Below are 22,751 nucleotides of genomic sequence, written 5' to 3'. Positions count from 1 at the left end.
AGCTCTGTCAGTGCACCGCATTCCTAATATATAGTATCCTTGCTCTTCCAGTTCTGGGTCTTTCTGGATTAGATTTCAAACAGAATATCTGGTGTATGTGTGTCTTTTTTTTCTTAATGATGATACAGAAGTAAATTATAGTTTCAGCAAACACATGCTAACTTATTTGCACTTGTCTAAATTTAGCTGTGAGTGTCAAGATTTAAACTAATCTTCTGTAAACACTGTTCATATGTGAAATTTTATTGAAGCCCTTGCTATGTTATCCGATTAAGTAACGGTGCTTGGAAAGTAAATGCTATGTTCTAACGAACCACAAAATGCCATGCACCTTTGGGGTCTCTAACAAAAGCTTAATGTTCCATATAATTTGGTGATGAACACGTAATGGGCATGAAATTCCTGTACTTTCTCAAGGTTCAGTATGTGCAGGCCTAGGAGCATGGACTATTTTAGAAATCAGCAGTATAAAAGTACAGTTTTTGTCAGTATGAACCATAACACTGGAGTTGATGATGTCTCCAGTAAACCATACATATAGCCAAGATCTTCAACATTTTCTTTACGTGGTGTACCTTTATTCTCTCTGTATTTCTAAACAATGTAAAAATAGCTGTGTTTGCTTCCAATAGGCTATATTCAAAGCTGTACACTTTTTTAGGCCCAATAGATTTGTTTTCAATAATGCTCTTCAAGTACAGTCTGTGTTAAAAAATACTAAATATTATGGAGCTTAAATGAGAGTTTAAATCAGTTCAGGGATTGGTGAAACAGTGCCAAGTTACAGGAGACATGCTTGCATATTAATTTGTAATCCTCAAACCTGCTTTCCTTCCCCAAACTAATTGAGAGAATGAAACAAACTATTCTTTCCCTACAAAAAATAAAACCTATCTGGATGTATTTGTATTAGCTTTTCTTCTTTTTTTTCTCACAGAACATTTGTAAATGGTTCTGCTGTTGTGAGTCCTACACAGCTACACCATGGAGACAGAATACTGTGGGGAAACAACCACTTCTTCAGGTATAAAAGGTCTTAATTCAGTTATGAGCTTGAGCCAGTTTTGCTTTAGCTTCAAGCACAAAGAATAATTATGGGCCTCTACCCGAGCTCTCAAGATGCAGATGGACCATCTGCTGCCCGTTCTATGGGTTTGTAGAGGCAATGCTGTCTAGAGGATGTTTTTGAATGACCAGTGTCATAGCCGCTGTGCACAGTCTTGGCTTGGTTGTATTGTGCTGAGGATGATTTTAATTTATGTATTTCCAGGAGGTTGTGGCCCATTTTGATGTGGACCATGCTACCGTCATTAGCACCTTTGTCATCTCCAGATTAGATTATTACAGTGCACTGTATTTGGGGCTACAGTTTACATTTTTCTTAAAGCTGAGGTTGGTGTGGAATTTTGAAGCATCCTTGGCAAACAGTATGTCTCGTGAGCATATAACGCTGATCTGCAGTGTCTGCCTCTTGGTTTCTGGATGGAGTTTAAAGTGATTGACTTTGACTTATCATTTTCTAAGTGACATGGGACGTACCTACCCAAAAGAGCACCATGCTTTGTGGCATATTGCTGCAGTTCTGGTCATTGGAGACCCTCAGAATGGAGTTCCCTCTGTCTGAAAAAAGAAAAGTGATGATTGCTGGCAGGTGTTCTCTGGGAAGGGCCTCTCATCTTTGTAACTCGCTCTCCACCCTTGGTCTGAAATGGCCCAACTCTTTTGACCTGTAGGGCATGCTGTAAAACCAAATTATTCTCCTTCCCTTTTGGAAAGGGGGAGGCTTGTGAAAGGGGAAGAAGAGGGAGATAACTTCAGTGTCACCAGACAGTTTGCTGGTTAATGAAATTGATGGGGTTGTAAATTATATCTGTATTTTTAAATGCTGTCAGAGGTGCCTAGGGCCATAGATAATCAGTGGATTATCAGATGAACACAGGCTCCCAGTTTGACACTGTGGCCAAAAGAGCTAATGTGATCCTGGATACATAAACAAGGAAATCTTGAGCAGGAGTAGAGAGATTATATTGCTTCTATATATGGCACTGGTGAAACTGCTGCTGGAATACTGTATCCAGTTCTAGTGCCCACACTTCAAGAAGGATGTTGATAAATTGGAGAGGGTTCAGAGAAGAGCCATGAGAATAATTAAAGGATTGGAAAAACATGCCTTATATAGTTATAGACTCAAGGATCTCGGTCTATTTAGCTAAGAAAGATGAGGTTAAGGAGTGACTTGATTACAGTCTATAAGTATTTACATAGGGAACAAATATTTAATATGGGCTCATCAGTCTAGCAGAGAAAGGTGTAACATGGATGTTTTTTAAAAATATGTGTTCTTGGAATTATTTGGGGTAAATTCTCTGGCCTGTGTTATATAGGAGGTCAGTGTAGAGGATCACAATGGTCGCTTCTGGCTTTAGAATCTTTGAATAGATAGGTGTCCATCTGGTATAAATGGCTGTATCTGAAGGAGAGGAGAGAGGGGATGTTGCACTTCCAGTGTGATGTAGTGGTCCTGGTTAGGGTGCTTTGAAACCTTTATTTTGACTCTATTGAGGAAGGCACCACCTTCATCCACACAATATTTTAAAAGGAAAATCTATGGATTGTGGATTTTACAAGAATCTTGTAAAAGCAACACTTTTATTACTGAGGCAGGGGATAAAAATTGTTTGTTTGTTAGACTGCTTTTCCCCCCTCTTTTTTTAAAGATTGAGTTTGCCAAAAAAGAAAAAGAAAGTAGAGCATGAGGATGAAGAGCAAGACAATTCTATGGGGTGCAGCAACAGTGTTGAGCAGCTAGATATAGATGGAGACAGTTCCAGTGAAGTGTCCAGTGAAATGAACTTCAGCTATGAATATGCCCAAATGGAAGTTATCATGAAGGCACTCAGTGGCAATGGTAAGAGGCAACAGATATATTAAGAATACAAGCAGGGAATAGGATTACATCCTGAGTACCTTGTAACTCAGGAATCATTTTCCTTTATAGCTTCCTACTGAATACACTTTCTTCTGTTAGTCACTTTGCCCTTGAAGGGGGAAAAAAACTACAAAACTTGTTAGAATTCACAGTTTCTGTTCAGGCGAGACCCAGAACTAGAACATTGGGGATATCATGGTCTAACATTGAGGTATTTGAGCAGAGCTGAGTACTGTCTGATCCTGCAACTGACTTTGAAGTCAAGTTTTTTGGTTTCAGTAGCCTAATATAGCTGCCAAAGGTGTCCCACTTTGCAAAGGTGAGGGGAATTGATTCAACCTGACCGTGTCCATCTCTAACTTCCATTAGGTCACCTACCTATCCCTCTCTGATTTCTAATGCTAAACCATAGAACAAAACACTTGGTTTATTATACTTTGACAAAATATAATAGTCCATCTCTTCTAGTTATTTTTCACCTTTAGAGTATACTTTATCCATTGAGCTGAGAGCTTTACAAAGGCGGAGAACTAGCAGTATCCCTGTTTTATCGATGAGGACTGAGCCATAGAAAAGTAGTAACTTGTTCAAGATCATGTGATAAATTCACGGCAGAGCCAGGAATACAGTCCAGGTCCCCTTAGTCCCAAACTCTGTGCCCTGTTCAGTGGATCACTGCTTCCCTCTGATAGCTCTGCACACAGAGAGTGTCCAAACATTTCACTACTAGCTTCTTTATTTTCAACACCTGTTTAGACCCGATGCAGTCAATCTTGCAGAGCGTGGAACAGCAGTACGAAGAGGAGAAGCAATCTGCACTGGAGCGGCAGAGATTAATGTATGAGCATGAACTAGAGCAGTTGCGAAGGCGGCTGTCTCCAGAGAAACAACACTTCCGCAGCATGGACAAGTTCTCCTCTCACTCGCCCAGTGCTCAGCAGCGCATACGCCAGTGGGCAGAAGAGAGGTGGGTGATGAGAACATACAGCATTTCTCAAGCAGTGGTGGTCAGGCATGAGGTCCTCTAATGCCAGTGAAGTCTCTTATAGATTTAAGATACATTTGACTACAACACATGTCCTTGGCTCCCCAGAAGAGCCCTGCAGAGAAGCAACAATGTTGTGGGGATACCATCAGCCAAGAGGAAATGTCAGTGTAAGGATTATCAGACCACGCAGTTTGTTCCAATAAATCCTCGAAAATAAAGGTGGAAAAGAACTATTTTGTCACCTTATCTAGTTATGTGGGAATGCTACCTACAGTGTATTCTCAAATGGCTCATCCATTTTAATTTTAAGTGAAGAATAGGAGATGGGGGAAGTTTATGGACTCCTCTCTAAACTATAGCACAGGGTTGGCCAATCTTATTGACCTTCCAAGCCACATAGGATAATCTTCAGAAACTTGAGTTCTGGGTCATGCCGGCTGGGGCTCAGGGCTTCAACCCTGCAGCGGGGTGGTGGGGCTAGAGGCTTCTGTCCCTTGCGAGAGGGGGATATCGGGGCTTCTGCTCTGCCGGAGGTGCCTGCCTGGGCTTGAGGCTTTGCAGCTGAAGCCCCGAGCCCTGACAGGCACTTCCTGTGGGGTTGAAGTCCCGAGCTCTCGCAGAATCCCTGAGCTCCTCCTCCACAGTCTGGTAGGTGGAAATTGGGGGGAGCATGGGGAACTCTGTGAGCTTCACTTTAACTGTAAAAGAGCCATATGCAGCTTGCGAGCCATGGTTTGACCATCCCTGCTATAGCAACAGTTATCCCAAGAGTGTCCACCCTGGAAGCAACTCCTTTCAGAGGCTGCAAACCTACCCTTACAGCCACTGCATTTCTTCCACTCATGTTCAAATATCTGACCTGAGCAGTCCTACGGTAGAGAGTGGAATAGCACTAGATGAAGGGGGGATTGTCCCACAGTCCCTGCAAGAGTTGGTCGCTGGCTCTAGTAATTCATTTTAGGTCCATGAGGGGGATCCTCCTGCCCCTTCCTAGAAAATTAGAGTGAAGGTGCTCAGGACTTCTGCCTCCTGTCATAACAGAATCACTGACAGTGTTTCTGACAGTAACAGCAGCCTTATGGTGAAAGTGGTGCTTTGCCTAAAGCAGAGAGTGAGGCGGAAGACACTGAATATAGTAGTAATTAAAACACACACACAGGCACAACCCAAAAAACCAATAATTCACTGTTAAACTGCCAAAGAAACATTTTTTGAAAAAATAAGTATTGTAATGAAGGATGGAGCATTTCATCTCTAGGCCACAGGTTCAAATCCAGCCCAGATCAGTTGTGACCATCTCATAATATTTTGGTGGCTTGTGTAGAAGGACTTTGGTGTCAGCATATATCCCTGTGAAGAGTTTTCAGTATCACAGTAGGCACTAATTGTTGCACTCTTCTCAGAGAACAAATGTTGACTGGATCATGGAGACTGAATTATCCTTTCATCTTAACGCAGTTCTTACACTTCTGGGTGGGAAAGGTGTGGAATAGCTCACACAGATGCTGCCTGTTCTATGGATACAGGGTCTCTAGACTTGGCAGCCTGGCAACTTTTGTATTCACTAAATTCATATAAATTTCAAATATCTTTTTTTCAAAAAGACCAAGTTAGTGTTTAACTAATCTTTCTATTTTAAAATCCGTTTCTTTGGATATTGATTCCTATGAATACGCTACCTACATGGTAGTGATCAGCCAGATGGTCCTTTTGTGTTCTACTGCAAATCTAGTTGAAAGTTTCCTCACTAAAACAATTTATTGATTGTCCTCTTCTTTTTTTTTCCCCCTCTTTAAAAGAGAAGAAATGTTGAACCACAGCCTGAGGAAGCTGAGAGCGCAAATTGTTAAAGCTAATTTGTATGTGAGAGAAGCCAGTTTAATCTCAGAGGAATTGGACAAGAGCACGGAGTATAAAGTCACTCTGCAGATCCCAGCTTCAAGCCTTAATGCTAACAGAAAGGTGAGGCAGCAGCTCACTGAGCTTAACCATTGTTCAGTAAAGGGTTGCCTCGTGGAGCACTTCACACTGTGATCCAATGGCTCTAATGATCCAGATAATTTGCCAACATGTTCACATTTGTGAATGGTGATGTTGGAAGAGCATGTGGCGTGTTTATTGTATCTGATAACATGAAAGTATGGAAATATGCCAGTTTATGGACATGTGATGTGGTGCAAGTTTAACATCAGTTTCTACAGCAATGTTGCCAGAGTTTAAAAACACCAAGGATCAGTTCTTAAAAACAATGAAACATGCTCTTAAGTTTGCCTGCTAACCATGGTCATTTGACCCAACTGCCAGTAATAGGGGAGTCCCTCCATGTTAATCCCATTACGTTGTGATCACCTGATATAATGGCCATAAAAGTAACATTTCCTTTTTGTGGCTGTTCATGAAAAGCTTTATTGTGCGGTTACATTTCACATAAGATGACAAAAGCCAAGAAATCCAAAGGTATCATTTAAAATTTCAATTTATACCTCTACCCCGATATAACGCGACCCAATATTACGCGGGTTCGCATACAATGCGGTAAAGCTCTGACACACTGCTCTGTGTCCGAGCAGTGGGCGGTCAGGGGCTCCCCCTCAGGGTCTGGGAGGCAGGAGCTGTGGGGTGGTACTTTTGGGGGCCCCGCAGTCCCAGAGTGGCCCTGGGGATTAGCTGGGGGCCGGGAGCAGTCCGCTCTGCTTCCTTTGCCTCAGCCCCAGCCGTGTCGCTCGGGGGAGGGGGATTGGGGGAAGGGATCCCCCCTGCACTCACCGGCAGCAGCAGAAGCGGAGCAGCCCGGCCCCAGCCCGCTCCACTCTGCCCCTTCCCGCTGCAGGTGAGTATGGGGGCTGTCCTTTGTCTATAAAAATAATCTTTCAATAGGCTTAAAAATACAAAGGAAACTTTAATTTCTTTTTTATTGTTAACAGCTAGACTTTGTATTGCACGTTATTGGAAAAATGTGACCTCTCCTCCCAGGGAACTGTGGTATAATAAAATATGGACTGTCCTTGTAATAGTAGAATTTTTACACCAAGCATGTACACAAGAGAAGCACCGAAAAGAGCATGGTATTGAAAAATGTGCTTACTCTTCTTAGCAAACTCAGAGGAGGACAGCTTCCCAGTCAGCAAGCCATAATCTTTAGCCAGGTTCTTTGAATACTAACCTGATCCTGAATAAAAAAACGTACGCTGTAGTAGAAAACAATAGCCCCATCCTCACTAATTATTTAGATGTAATAATGAATAAGTAATGTAGATATATTAGAAAAGAATAGCACAAGCATTTAGGAACAAAAGGAGAGAGGATAAGGCACAAATTGAGTTGCATGTTGCAGGGGACATAAAAGGCAATAAGAAGAGGCTTTATAAGTACATTAAGAGCAAGAGAGACGCTATGAAAATGTCGGTTCCCTACTTAGTGAAGAAGGAGAGCTAATAACTGACTGAGCTAATAACCGATTGATCCTGCTTTGAGCTGGGGGTTAGACTAGATGACCTCCCTTCCAACTCTGATATTCTATGATCAGGAAGGTTGAGGTGTTTAATGCGCGGTTTGCTTCAGTTTTCACTAAAAAGGTTAATGGTGGCCAGATACTCAACCCAAGTAATATTAACAACAAGGGGGGAAGGAACATAAACCAAAATAGGGAAAGAACAGGTTAAAGAATATTTAGATAAGCTAGGTGTAGTCAAGTTGGCAATGCCTGGTGAAATTTTTTCTAGGGTACTTAAGGAACTAGCTGAAGCAATCTCAGAACTGTTAGCAGTGATCTTCAAGAATGGATGGAACAGTGAGGTCCCAAAGGACTGGAGAAGGGCAAATGTAGTATCTATCTATGAAAAGTGGAACAAAGAGGACCCTGGGAAATTATCAACCTAACTTTGATACCTGGACCTTAACAAATCATTAAACAGTTTGTAAGCACCTAAAGGATAATAGTGTTATAAGGAATAGCTAACATGGATTTGTCAAGAACAAATTATGCCAAACCAACCTAATTTCCTTCTTTGACAGTGTTATTTGCCTAGTGGATAGCGGGGAAGCAACAGATGTGATATATCTTGATTTGAGTAAGGCTTTTGAGACAGTCCCACATGAAAGTCTCATAAGCAAACTCGGGAAATATGGTCTAGATGAAGTTCCTATAGGGTGGGACCACAACTGTCTGAAAGACCGTGCTCAGATTATTTATCAATGGTGTGTTGTCAAACTGGGAGAATTTTTATCTAGTGAGGTCTCACAGGAGCCATTCCTAGGTCCAGTACTAGTCAATATTTTCATCAATGGCTTGGATAATGTAAAAAGTATGCTTATAAAATTTGCAAGCTGGAAGGTTTACAAGCACTTTTGGAGGACAGGATTAGAATTGAACATGACTGTCACAAATTGAAGAATTGGTCTGAAACAAGATGAAATTCAATAAAGACAAGTGCAAAGTTTTCACTTACGAAGGAAAAATCAAATGCACATCTACAAAATGGGGAATAACTGGCTATGTGGTAAGGATTGGAGGGTTATAGTGGGTCACAAATTGAATATGAGTCAATAGTATGGTGCAGTTTCAAAAAAGGCTAATATTATTCTGGGTTGTATTAGCAGGAGTGTTGTTTGTAAGATCCAGCAGGCAATTGTCCTGCTCTGCTCGACACTGGTAAGGCTCAGCTGGAGTGCTGTGTCCAGTTCGAGTGCCACACTTTAGCAAAGATATGGACAAATTGGAGAGAGAGTTCAAAGGAGAGCAACAAAATGATAAAAGGTTTAGAAAACCTGTGAGGAAAGGTTTAAAAAAAAACAAAAAACTAGTCATGTTTAGTCTTGAGAAAAGAAGATGGTGGGAGGAAGCAGACCTGATCAGTCTTCAGATATGTTAAGGGCTGCTATAAAGAGAACTATGATCAGTTTTCCATGTCCCCTGAAGGTAGGACAAGAAGTAATAGGTTTAATCTGCAACAAAGGAGATATAGGTTAGATATGACAAAAAACTTACAAACCATAAGGGTAGTTCAGTTCTGGAATAGGCTTCCAAGTGAGGTTGTGGAATCCCCGTCATTGGAGGTTTTTAAGAACAGGTTAGAACAGTGGTTCTGAAGCTTATTTGATCACGCCCCACTTCTTTGTGTCTGTAATAGTTTACTCTCTCCCTCCCACCACACAAGTATATATACATTACAAAAGAAATCAACATACAACTCTCACTACCTATTAAAAACAGTAAGGCGGGCATTGATTCGAACAGAGACAACGATCCATTGTAATAAGAGCAAAAGCAAAACTGTGATTGCTTACAATTAAAAACTTACAATTAAATGTGCACACCACGTTGTAGCAAACGGATTAACGTACAGATGGCAACGACTTTGTATAATGCTGTGAAAGTTTAACAGATCCATCAAAATGGACAGCGCCATCTGAGGACCTGATGTGTCTGGAGGAATCAGCTTTGCTAGCAATTCATTGCTGTGGGTAAAATGTGCACAGTACGTTTTTTTGTTCGTTTTCCCCCGCCCCAAAGCTTCTCTCTCATTACACACGCACACTCTTTCTCTCACGCACCCAGGGTCCTCTCCTCATTTTGAGAACCTCTGGGTTAAAATACCTATTAGGGATGGTGTAGGTTTGCTTGGTCCTGCCTCAGGACAGGTGGAGGGACTTAATGACTTCTCAAGGGACCTTTCAGCCCTACATTTTTATGATTCTATGTTAAACATTTTATTGTAATTTTGCCTTAATAAAAAGTTATAAGGAAATAAATAAAAGGAAGGAAATGATTAAGCAACTGCATGTGTTTGGACACTGTTGGTGGAAATAATCTTACTTTGAATTTACAGCTTCTTTCATTTGAGGCTCTTTATGAAATACTTAAATATTCATCCTTGAAACACTTTTTTGTAAAAGAAGGGATCTATGAAATCTCTGCCATTGTTACTGGGATAAAATGTGACCGTTTAATAGGACATGGCCATGCTATGTTGACAGTTGGACTTGGATTCTACTACTTCAAATTTGTCTGCTTAAACGAGAGGGGTTTTTTAATAAAAAAGTTACTTTCTGTTTAACTGTGTTCCAGTTGTCATGACATGGATTCCTTACTCAGGCCGCCTTCTCTAATTGTTTTGTTTCTGCAGCGAGGTGCAGTTCTCAGTGAGCCTGCTGTTCAGGTGAGAAGGAAAGGGAAAGGCAAACAGATCTGGTCACTGGAGAAATTGGAAAACCGGCTGATAGATATGAGGGATCTTTATCAAGAGTGGCAGAAGCGCGAGGAGGATGACCCAGTAAGTAAGAATGGGGGAGAGAGACCAGTAATGTGGTGATAAAATTAAGTGCCTGTTATGTTTTTAAAACAAAAAAAGGATGGGAAACTATTGGCTGAGGAGAGGGTTGGCAAAAAGATGCCAGTTATCTTGAAACCTTGTTTATTTCTAATATTGAACAGAGACTCTGTTCTTTAATATTTCATTAACCTGCTGTATCTTATCACTTTCATATTTCTTTCCTCTTGTGGTTTGACAGTGGATCCTAGAAGGAATAGGATTACGAGGAGAGAAACTAAGTCGAGAGAACAAGGGTTGTGCTCCTGGTCAACTTTTTGAATGGTGTGAATTTAAAATGGTTAATATAACCTGGCTGAAGATAGGCCGCAAATTTATCTTACCGTAAGCCCTGGTCTACGCTACAAAATTACTTTGATATAACTACATTGCTCAGAGGTGTGACTAATCCACACCCCTGAACGAGATAGTTAAACCAACCCTATGCACCAGTGTAGAAGCACTATGTTGGTGAGCACATAGCTACTGCTTTTTGTGGAGGTGGAGTTATTAAATCTATGGGAGAGCTCTCTCCCTTAGTGTCGTCACCAGACGTAGTACAGCAGCACAGCTACAGATTTGTACTGTAGACTTGCCCTGACAGTTACCATGATTGTTCGGACCACTCTGATCAATTTTCATTTCTTGCCTATGTCAGACACTCTAGAAGAAGAGAACAAAAACCTGTGACGCCTCACCAGTTCATCGGTGCTGTGAAAATGACATTCTATTATAAACTTAGTTTTTACATTATTTTGAATTTGATTCAAGTTAACTAGGTCTTACTTCAAGCGAGCTGATCCATTCTATGATGAACAAGAAAACCATAGTCTCATCGGAGTGGCCAATGTTTTTCTTGAGTCCCTGTTTTATGATGTGAAGCTGCAATATGCTGTCCCTATCATCAATCAGAAGGGAGAGGTTTGTCATTCCTATACATCGTACTTTTTAGCTGTTTAATGGAAGTCATTAGGGCTTTTCAGTATTGCACGAAAGGTGTTCCCCAGCCACCGGCACATGCTGCTAATGATATTTCAGGATCGAGTGGCTAGTCCTTTACCTTCTCCCTCTGGTATCTTAATGATGCACCTGTGTGTTACTTGGGCAGCTACAGACTCCAGTCTCATAATAATGATGGATATGAAGTCATGTAAGCTCCAGTTCCAGGTAGAGCATAAATGAGTGTGAGGCAACTGGGTACAGCCAAAGTAATGCCTTGCTAATGGTAATGCTCAGAGGTCCCAGTTGGGATTGAGGCTCCACTGTGGTAGGTTCTGTACAAGCTCATAGGAAGGCTGTCCTTTCCCCAAAGAGCTTGCAGTCTAAAACAAGATAAGTGAATGGGACAAAACAATAGAAGGGGAGTGGAGAAGGGAGGAAGAGGTCCCATGATGACAGATTAGGTATGCTTATAACATAGCAGTGCACTAGCATGGCTACCTGAAAAGGTTAGAAACCATTGTCTGGCGGCACCTGATAATCTTTCCCACCCACCCTTTTTCATTAGGTGTCAGGTCGTCTTCATGTCGAAGTGGTGCGAGTGAGTGGAGCGATTGGGGAGAGAATCGTAGGAGGTGATGATAGCACAGACTGTTCAAGAGAGAACGACATACAGGAGAACAAACTAGTTTGCATGGTGAGTTCTAGATGCATGCAATAAAAGCTATTGTCACATCCTCAATATTGAGCCAACTTCTTCCTTTCTGATACTACCCAAGTGTAAAAAACGTGATTAAATGTTTGTGGTGCATTAGCTTCCATGTTGGTGATAAATTACACTGTATATCCTTTTGTTTACCACCTATGTTCAGTTATACTATCATTATCCTACCTCGTGAATTGTTCAGTTTGTGCAGCTTATTTGAAAGAATCTTGGTGTTTCAAGATTTAAAGAAAACAAATAGCTATGAATGCTCAGTGATGTGTGCAGTCTAGTATGCTGGTTGTATTTTTCATGAGCTTGCTTAATGCCCTGGGGTTCATAATTGGCCCTGAAATATCTCTGTCTTTTCTCTTCTCAAAGAATTTCATTTTCGGAATGGTGGAAATAATGCAAGAAGACTGATCTTGTGACCCTTTGGTCCCATAATGGCATTTTTCTGGTCCCTGTGGCATTTATTAAAAAGGAAAACAAAAAAACAAAGATTTACCCTCAAACATTTTTATCAGCCTTATTTGGGGCCCTAATAAAACCAAATGTGTAGTCTTCTTCTTATATTCAACTGAAAAAAGATTTTGAGTCAAATAACCCGGGTCTCTCGCATATATATATGGGAAAGGTGGGGAGGGCGGGGGGACTTGTTCTCTTGTGCGTGGTCGAGGTGGGACAGGAGGGAAAGCATGGTGGATGCCAGAAGAGGGAGCTAAGTAGGCAACAGCTCTAAATGGTGTCTGTGTGCAAATGAAAGGCACTGGTGGCCACTAGCATGTCATGATACACACAAATTACATGATCCAGAAATTAGGAAGCTACAATTATATAGGGGGGAGGGATAGCTCAGTGGTTTGAGCATTGGCCTGCTAAATCCAGGGTTATGAGTTCAATCCTTGAGGGGGCCACTTAGGGATCTGGGGCAAAAATCAGTACTTGGTCCTGCTAGTGAAGGCAGGGGGGCTGGACTCAATGACCTTTCAAGATCCCTTCCAGTTCTAGGAGATTGTATATCTCCAATTATTATTATTATTGTTAATTATCTAGAAAATCCTAATTCAGTTGAACTTAGTTCTACTAGTAAAAAGGGAAACTTACTTTGCAAAATATTACAACCTGTTTAAAATAATGGATTGTACATTTAGAACAGAATATGAATTTGAAGTTAAGGTTCCACTGGGCCTTGGTAAAACATGCAAAACACTTCAAGAGAGGTGGCAGTTTTTCAGAGAGACATTACTAAGGGCACAAGAGCAAACTCTCCCACTGCGTAGGAAAAAAAGAAAGTATCGCAAGAGACCACCCTGGCTTAACCAGGAGATCTTCAATGATCTGAAACTAAAAAAGGAACCCTACAAAAAGTAGAAACTAGGTCAAATTATAAAGAATGAATATAAACAAATAACATAAGTTTGTAGGGACAAAATTAGAAAGTCTAAGGCACAAAATGAGACTAAATTAGCTAGAGACATAAAGGGTAACAAGAAAACATTCTATAAATACATTACAAGCAAGAGGAAGACCAAGGACAGAGTAGGCCCATTACGTAGTGAAGGGGGGAAAACAATAACAGAAAATGTGGAAATGGCAGAAGTGTTAAATGACTTTTTTGTTTCAGTTTTCACCAAGAAGGTTAGTAGCAGTTGAACATCTAACATAAAATTAGATATCTTCAAATCGCCAGGATGGGATGAAATCCATCTTAGAATACTTAAGGAGCTGACTGAGTGTGGTATTTGAGCCATTAGCGATTATCTTTGAAAAGTCATGGATGATGGGGAGATTCCAGAGGACTAGAAAAGGGTAAATATAATGCCCATCTATAAAAAGAGGAATAAGGACAACCCGGGAATTACTGACCTGTCAGCTTAACGTCAGTACCCGGAAAGACAAGGGAGCAAATAATTAAGCAATCAGTTTGCAAATACCCGGAGGATAATAAGGTGAAAAGTAATAGTCAACATGGATTTGTCAAGAACAATCAAACCAACTTGATAGCTTTCTTTGACAGGGTAATAAGCCTTGTGGATAGGGGGGAAGCGGTAGATGTGGTATATCTTAACTTTAGTAAGGCTTTTGATACTGTCTCACATGACCTTCTCATAAACAAACTAGTAAAATACAACCTAGATGGGGCTACTATAAGGTGAGTGCATAACTGGTTGGAAAAGCCTTCCCAGAGAGTAGTTATCAGTGGTTCACAGTCATGCTGGAAGTGCCTAACAAGTGGGGTCCCACAGGGATCAGTTTTGTTTTGTTCAATATCTTAATCAATGATTTGGATAATGGCATAGAGAGTACACTTATAAAGTTTGCGGACAGTACCAAGATGGGAGGGGAATGCAAGTGCTTTGGACGATAGGATTATAATTCAAAATGATCTGGACAAACTGGAGAAATGGTCTGAAGTAAATAGGATGAAATTCAATAAGGACAAATGCAAAGTACTCCACTTAGGAAAGAACAATCAGTGCACACCTACAAAATGGAAAATAACTGCCTAGGAAGGAGTACTGCAGAAAGGGATCTGGGGCTTATAGTAGATCACAAGCTAAATATGAGTCAACAGTGTAACACTATTGCAAAAAACCAAACCTCATTCTGGGGTATATTAGCAAGTAATTCTTCCGCTCTACCTCACACTGATTAGGCCTCAACTGGAGTATTGTATCTAGAAATTATGATCTATGAGGAAAGATTAGAAAAAAATGGGTTTGTTTAATCTGGAGAAGAGAAGACTGAGAGGGGACATCATAACAATTTTCAAGTACATAAAAGGTTGTTACAAGGAGGAAGGGGGAAAATTGTTCTCCTTAACCTCTGATGATAGGTCAAGAAGCAATAGTCTTAAATTGCAGCAAGGGCGGTTTAGGCTGAACATTAGGAAAAACTTCCTAGCTGTCAGAGTAGTTAAGCACTGGAATAAATTGCCTAGGGAAGTTGTGGAATCTCAGTCATTAGAGATTTTTAAGGGCAGGTTAGACAAACACCTGACAGGGATGGTCTAGATCAGTGGTTCCCAAACTGGGGTTCACAAAATGTTACGGGGGTCCTCGGGGGGGGGGGAATTCCCTAATGGCGGACAGGGCTGTCCATAGGGACTCTGAACAGCACGGGGCCAGCAGCCCGGATCCTTGGGGACTTCCAGGAGCTAAGCAGATCAAAGCAAGCGTCTCTATCACACCGAGGAGATTTCAACTTCAAAACTCCTAATACAAAATAGAAAAGGAGGTGGATATTTTTTGCTGTTTTTAATATTAAATAGGCTGCTAGTGTTGTTTTTAAATTATTATGAAGAAGAAGTTTAAGCTTTGTTGTAACGTTCATTGTTTGCCTGGACTGCTCAAGACCTGAATGCTTGTGTAGGAGGAACTCTTTGAGTTGGCTTCTTAAATACTTTCATGCTGTTTCACATCTGATACTCCTTGATGAAACATAGGAGCCAGAGGTGCCAGTACAGGGGGGAGATGAGGGTCACGTGCTGCCCCCGCGGGTCCCTCTCTTTTTTTTCCAGCAGCCCCCGCGGGCCCCCTCACTTTTCCGGCAGTGCCCCCCAGGCCCCGGGGTGCAGAGGGGCTTTGCCCCGTGTTGCTTTTTTCTACTGACGCCTCTGATAGGAGCCTTGTCTTGTAACAGCTTTAATCAAAAGTGATGCAAGCTACAAAAGTGAGATCTTGGAAGAGTGTTGCCATTTTCATAATGTAATAAAAATACTGTAATGGTGATAATAAATAGTGTGTAATAAGCATGTCATACAAACAAATTTTATATTTCCAAGTTCACTGCTTTTATAATTTATGCTGAGGTAAGGGAGAAAATCCCTGAAAATATTTATTTTTAGGAAGAGGTTCACGAGACTTGACATTCTAGTGAAAGGGGTTTGCGGGTTGTTAAAGTTTGGGAACCACTGGTCTAGATAATACTTAGTCCTGCCTTGAGTGCAGGGGAGTGGACTAGATGACCTCTGGCGGTCCCTTCCAGTCCTATGAGTATATGAGTTCTTGGGTGGGCATGGCTTTTCACTTTATGCTGTTCCTAGCATCCTACAAGCAGTTGTGCTGGAACAATTTGTATTGTAGGGGGGCTGAGAGCCATTGAACCACACTGTAAACCATGTATAATGGAAACCATTTCAGGCCAGGGGGTATGGCAGCACCTCCAGCACCAGGGCCGGCTCCAGGAACCAGCTAAAGAAGCAGGTGCTTGGGGCGGCCAATACCAAGGGGTGGCCCTCCGGCCGCTATTGGGGCGGGTCCCTCAGTCCCTCTTGGAGCGAAGGATCTGCTGCCGAATTTCTGCCGAATTGCTGTCCAGCACCCCCAGTTCTAGCACCCATACCTACAGATAGGGCAAGAATTACTTGAACAGGATGTTTGTAGAACAAAGGAAGTTTTCAGATAACCCATAGCATTCTTTTTTACTCCCAAAAGTCAGTTGTTCAATGACACCTAGTGGTGACTTCCAGCTGGTTCAGCCAAAGCATTTTATTTGCAAATATTTCAAGGCAGACAAGTCTTCTTTTGTTAAGATTTTTGTGTCAAAGTAACTGTTTAATAATTTTTAGCCTCCAGTTGAGCAAGAAGATGTTCTTTTAACAAACTGGCTTTCTTTTGTGTTATGCTTGACTGTTTCAATTAAAATTGTTTACTCATTTAAAACGTGCTTTTCTCTGCTTTTTCCTTCCTCTAGATTAAAATACTTCAGGCTACCGGTTTGCCTCAGCATCTTTCTAACTTTGTGTTCTGCAAATACACCTTCTGGGATCAACTGGAGCCAGTTACGGTTGCCCCTGAGATGGACCCCTCTTTATCCCCCATCAGCAAGGAGCCGCAGTGCATGGTTGTCTTCGATCACTGCAATGTAATTTTTGTTTTATTTATGATTGCAGTTGCAGACAGGCAGAGCAAGATAGTTAAATTAGTCTGCCACTGGCCTAGATACTAAACTTTGTATCATTACACTAGAACCTCCCAGTTACGAATACCTCAGGAATGGCGGTTGTTTGTAATCCTGAAATGTTCGTAATTCTGAACAAAACATTAGTGGTGTTCTTTCAAAAGGTAACAGCTGAACATTGACTTTAATACAGCTTTGAAACTTGATTATGCAGAAGAAAAATGCTGCTTTTTACCATCTTAATTTAAGTGAAACAAGAAAAAATAGGTTTCTTTACCTTGTCAGATTTTTTTTTAAACTTTCCCTTTATATTTTTAGTACTTTACATTTAACACAGTATTGGACTGTATTTGCTTTTTTTTCTCTCTGCTGCTGCCTGATTGCATACTTCTGGTTCCAAATGAGGTGTGTGACAGATCGGTTAGTTCGTAACTCTGAGATTATACTGTATAGTCATTTCTAGTAACTTAATACAGTCACTGAATTTGTAGTCTTTCACTTGCAAGCTGTTTTTATAAGCACTGTTTACCAAAACCATCATATAGAATAAAATGAACTAGTAATAAAGAAAAATGGAAGAGACTGTATGAGAGATGTGCAAGTAGTCAGACTACATGATTATGGTGGTCTCTTCTGGCCTTAGGCTTTCGTGGGTGAATACCCACTTAGTCAGACCCTGCAGAGCCAGCCGGCATCCCCGGACCCTTGCTATGTGGGGCCGTCCGGCGACCCTGATCCCGCTGCGCAGGCCTTGGCGGCCTTTAGCACACAGCTGGGCCGCAGCTGTGTGTTAATTGGACCGCATGCGGGCTGCGGGTTGAAAACCGCTGGGCAAGTCAGATAATTGCTCTGCCTGACTTCTGCATCTAAAAAATAGGGGTAATAACGCTTCCTTTCTCACACCTTCTTTGTTTTATTAATTTAGATTTTAAGCTCTTGGGGTCAGGGACTGTTTTACTACATGTACGTGTAGCGTCTAGTACAATAGGCTCCAACCTCTTCTGTAGGTTCTAGGTGCCTCCCTAGGTGCTACTGTAATACAAATAGTTTGACCAGGGAAAGCACTAGTAATAATTGGAGATATACCAATCTCCTTGAACTGGAAGGGACCTTGAAAGGTCATCTAGTCCAGCCCCCTGCCTTCACTAGCAGGACCAATTTTTGCCCCAGATCCCTAAGTGGCCCCCTCAAGGATTGAACTCACAACCTTGGGTTTAGTAGGCCAATGCTCAAACCACTGAGCTATCCCACCCCCCTGCCAAGTATTCATTTTTACCATATGCAGAAACTGAATGTAATTTGCAGGTAGAAGTAGGTACAAAAATCAGGATACATCAGCCTAGTGCTTCTGAGTGGAGAACCTTAAATGCCAGTGTCAAAAGCCTTTGATTTAGGCAAAAAAGCAGTCAATGAAATAATAGACTTGGATGAATGGGATTATGTAGCTTGTCTGATCTAGAGTTCAATGTATAGAGTGTATCAAACTAGTTAAATAGTCAAACTGGGAAAGAGCCCTCGTGTACTAAGTGCTTCGCCATAAATATCTCCATTGATGAACTCCTTTGTGAGAAGAGAGTAGCATGCAGAGTGAAAGCAAAAAGTCACCTCCAGAACTGTGGGTATAATGGGGGGTTATTAATATAGAAGGAATGTATGGGCCCAAAGAGTTAAAGGTGTTAACATGACCCTGTAACTGTCAACAGTAAGCAGTTTTAAACAAGTTTTGGGGATTGGTATTCAGAGACCTCAGCCTACTTAATACCTTGGCAAACACATAATTAAAAATCCTTTTAACCTTTTATTGAAGGTACAGTGGGGGAGGGAAAATGGTTAAAGCATTTGAAATGTTAAGTATTAAATAAGGCTTTAATCTTAACATCTCCTGTTCGCTGTCCCTTTAGTTGGAGAGAGTTCTCAAATAACCCCCACCATGTTTGATAAGTCTCTTAGTTGGTAACTGTCCTTTTAAGGGAAAAGAGAAGTTAGTTGAGATGTCATTGCTGTTAAATCCAATCCTGTTTCCTAAAAGAGGAAGGGGGGGAGGGAGAGCTCAGTGGTTTGAGCATTGGCCTGCTAAACCCAGGGTTGTGAGTTCAATCCTTGAGGAGGCCACTTAGGGATCTGGGGCAAAAATTGGTCCTGCTAGTGAAGGCAGGGGGCTGGACTCGATGACCTTTCGAGGTCCCTTCCAGTTCTAGGAGATTGGTATATCTCCAATTATTATATTATACACAACAAGACAGCAGACACGCACAAGGAGAAAGAAAAGAACAGCAAAGATAGAAAATGCAACTTCTTCCTCACTTGCAACCTCTCTGCTGGAAAAACATAGGCACAGCACACGATCTTATCAGCCACTCTAAGACCTGGCAATCTTGTATCAGCACTGGGCTATTTAGGGCATTGCATTTAGCTGCCCTTCTGGTAACAGGCTTATGGCAAAGTATGCAGTCTTGGCCGGCTAAGACAGACTCTTATTAGACAGAAGAAAAAAAGAAAGAGAGGAAAGAGAAGTAATAAGGTAGAGAAGAAAAAGAATACATTGTGGGGGAGAGGGAGGAGACAATATCTCATATCCCATGTGGTGTTTGGGGTGTAGCTGGACCTGGTGGGTATGGCAGTGTCATCTGGGGCCCTCTCTCTGACCCAGACCGGTCAAGACATCTTTCAGGATTAGGATGATGAAGGCATAGTGGTGTCACTCTGAACCCTAGGGTTCAGAGGAAACAGAGTGGGCAGCAGTTATGATGCTGAAGCTTGCTCCTTCCCCTTCTCTTCTCTTCCAGTCAGCCAGCATTGCAGTAGCTAGCTTTTCCTTCTAGCCTCTTTTTGAGGACCCTAAAGGGACTAGTGGGCGGAACAGCCTATCCCCTCATTCTCATTGTTCACCAATTGGTCTGTTGACTTCTGGTTGCACGCTTTTCTTGCTTACAAGTCAGGACCTTAGCACGGTCCTTGATTTATATCAGGAGGCCTTTTTGTTTGGACTGATGCCATGTTTCTGTTGCCCTTATGCACCTTTTTCCATCAGCATTTATTGTTGAAGGTTGTGATGTTTTGTGAACTTTCACTGACTTCTCACAGTTGAGCTCACAATTAGGGTAAATGTGTAGGTCCAACTATCACAATAGTTAACAACTTATTCTTTTTAATGTTTCACTAGTTTTGTCATTTCCACATAGGAGTTTTCGGTAAATATTTCTGAAGACTTCATGGAGCATCTTTACGAAGGGGCTTTGGCAATTGAAGTGTACGGGCACAAGCAAATTGATCCTCGCAAAAATTCAGCCGTGTGGGATTTGGGAATAATTCAAGCCAAAACGCGAAGCCTTCGTGACAGGTAACTGCAGGCAGCAAACTCCTCCCACACAGTTTTAAAATCCAGCCTCCCAGGCACAGTATATTTTTCTGGATTCTAGAGTGGGTTAGAGACCAGCAGTCAAATCCTGGGTTAAGTAAAAATGAATCTGATGTTTGGGTCTTTGTAACCCTCTGTGCTCATTGCAAAACCACCACACAGGTTGGTAATGTAGGTAAAAATTATTGATAAATGCTCATTCATATTGTTTATAGTTTTGATTAAAAGAAGAAAAACCTGAAGAATAAGACTGGATGATATCATATTATTTAGGCAACACCATATGTGTGTGTATGGTTCTTTGCAAAGAAACAAACCATAGTGGGGCTGATTTAACTGTAACTTTGAAATCAATAGACAGGAGCATTTCTTTGGTTACGTACCGATGTACTGGAGATCAGTCCATGCCATGAAGCGTTTACAATCTAAGGACCTGCTCCTACTTTCACTGGAGACAATTGTGGTTTTGCCATTGACTTTAGTGGCAACAGAATAGGATTGTAAGTTAAGACATGGCACGGGATGGTAACAAACACTGGGAAAAATAAGGAGAAGGGAGAATCGACAAGGGTGTTACAGAATTTCCTACTTCCAAAATTCAAGCTGATGGGACGAGCCCTTTTGCACGTTGCCCTGTTCTTGATTTTTAATGGGGGCAATTAACAAAGTCTTTGTAAGCTGCCCCATTTAGTTTTGAGAGATGTTCTTGATGGACAGGAGACCATCCCTCCTGACTAGCGTCACAGTTTCAGAGCAAATGTTTTTTAGTTATAAAGCAAAAACTTAAATATTACCTTATAGCATATGATAAAGAAATTATAAGTGAGATTAATGTATGCTGCAATTTCCATGCATTTCATTTCATAAAGTCTAAACCAGTGGTTCTCAACCTATTTACCACTGTGGGCCCCTGTGTGTTACGTGGGCCGCATCCACACTATGTATACTATCTGTGTAGCCCTGAGGATGTCACTTGGGCCGCAGCTGTGTGCTGATTGGGCCGCAAGTGAGCCACGAGTTGAGAACCATTGGTCTAAATCCAGTACCCATCTTTACTAACACACAGGTGAAACAAAATGGTTTCCAGCAATTAATTTGTCAGTGCTGGGCTGAGGTCTAGAGCCGTGGCAAGAGCTGGCACCTGGTCTGCCAGTGTCACACATGGGTCTTGCAGAATAAGTTTGTTCTTTTCAGTTTAGGGTTTTCAAAGAAGGGAGGACTAATTTTATAGGCTTTGTGGAAGAAGTGCATTTTAGGGGTAAACTTGAAGGAAGAGAGGATGGTAGTGATGGAGAAAGTCAGGATAGGGGGCCACATGAAACCAGAATAACCTTAATTCGGTAATGCTGGTTCAATAGCACTGAAGTCAATGGGATTGGATGGGTATAACAGAGAACAGAATTTGACCTTGATGTTTAATTGGCACTCGTTTGATATCAAACCAGTATGAAGAGGTCTTGTGTCTACAAAAGTTTTAGGCCAAAGTGTCATCGCTAGTTGTTAGCTCAGAAGGAGCAATGGGTAACTAAAAATCTTTTCCAGGCATAAATTACACTTGAAAAGTATCTCCCCTTCCCCTGCCTGCGACCTTTGCAAATATTGAGCAGTCATGTAGCTTGGCTCAGCAATTAAAAAAAAAAAAAAAAAGAGTGAGAGAGAGAGAAGGGGGAAAAAACGTAAATTGTGAAATGGTATTTGGTATGTTTTCCAGATGGAGTGAGGTAACCCGAAAAGTGGAGCTCTGGGTTCAGATTCTGGAACTTAATGAGAACGGGGAGTACTGTCCAGTTGAGGTGATTCCCGCCAAGGACATAAATACTGGTGGCATCTTTCAGCTCAGACAGGTAAGATGGCAACTGCAGGAGTCATCTGTGAAAAGAGACCAGCTTTAACATTCTGAAGGAAGCAGGGAATCTTGTATGTTGTACTGGTTCATGGAATTTTAATAGTGGGCTTATGACAAAGGAGCCATCAAACTCAGGCCCAGTATTCAATCAGCTTTAAAGCAGTTACAGTCTAGAGGGAAATGCATTGGATACCTTCTATATTTTGTGTAGGTATTTAGAGACCCTTAGCATACTAAGGTCCTCTATTACCCATCAGACAGGCATAGTGTGGGTAACAGCAGCAGAAGCTTTCTCCACACTGCTCTGCCAGTGTGTTTCAGCCCTTACCCGGAGGGGACCATGGATGCTGGAGGATAGGTCATTCTCAATTGTCTACTTAGTGTTTTGGCCACTGTGCTGAGACTGTAAACTGAGGAACCAGTTGACAGGATACTTGTTTAAAGATATGGATACCTGGAAACTGGACTGGACCAAATTCTCAAATCAGACTCCTCTCACACAGGATGTAGAACAGCCATCAGAAAACTACTTTTAGTTACTATCAACCCAGGCAGAACTTGATTGAAAACCTGATGCTAAAGTTCCCGTTATCTTACTACTAATCCTCTTAGCCAGCTACTCTCCCTTTCTCTGGTTCCTGCACAGTTAATATTTTAAAATATAGTCCACTGGTCAGAGAACTCTATAAAATTAGTATCTGTTAAATACATATTGTACCTCCTGAACTCCCAAACTACTATGATTTCCTATTCTGCACTGTTCCTAGAGCTGTGC

At 41.5% G+C, this 22,751-nt stretch overlaps 1 protein-coding gene across 1 annotated transcript in view; it reads left to right on the top strand.

Moving 5' to 3' along the window:
• Positions 1–22,751, top strand: part of KIF13B (kinesin family member 13B) — a 211,673-nt gene that overhangs the window by 128,992 nt on the left and 59,930 nt on the right. The window contains exons 15-24 of the mRNA XM_045010266.1: positions 938–1,024; positions 2,718–2,908; positions 3,686–3,896; positions 5,717–5,879; positions 10,043–10,189; positions 10,997–11,146; positions 11,733–11,861; positions 16,566–16,736; positions 19,955–20,112; positions 21,842–21,974. Coding sequence (XP_044866201.1) covers positions 938–1,024; positions 2,718–2,908; positions 3,686–3,896; positions 5,717–5,879; positions 10,043–10,189; positions 10,997–11,146; positions 11,733–11,861; positions 16,566–16,736; positions 19,955–20,112; positions 21,842–21,974 — 1,540 coding nt within the window. The remainder of the gene's footprint in view (positions 1–937; positions 1,025–2,717; positions 2,909–3,685; positions 3,897–5,716; positions 5,880–10,042; positions 10,190–10,996; positions 11,147–11,732; positions 11,862–16,565; positions 16,737–19,954; positions 20,113–21,841; positions 21,975–22,751) is intronic.

This window comes from Mauremys mutica, chromosome 3, assembly GCF_020497125.1.
Source record: "Mauremys mutica isolate MM-2020 ecotype Southern chromosome 3, ASM2049712v1, whole genome shotgun sequence".
Taxonomy (NCBI): Eukaryota; Metazoa; Chordata; order Testudines; family Geoemydidae; genus Mauremys; species Mauremys mutica.
This window is presented reverse-complemented; position numbering and strand designations above follow the sequence as displayed.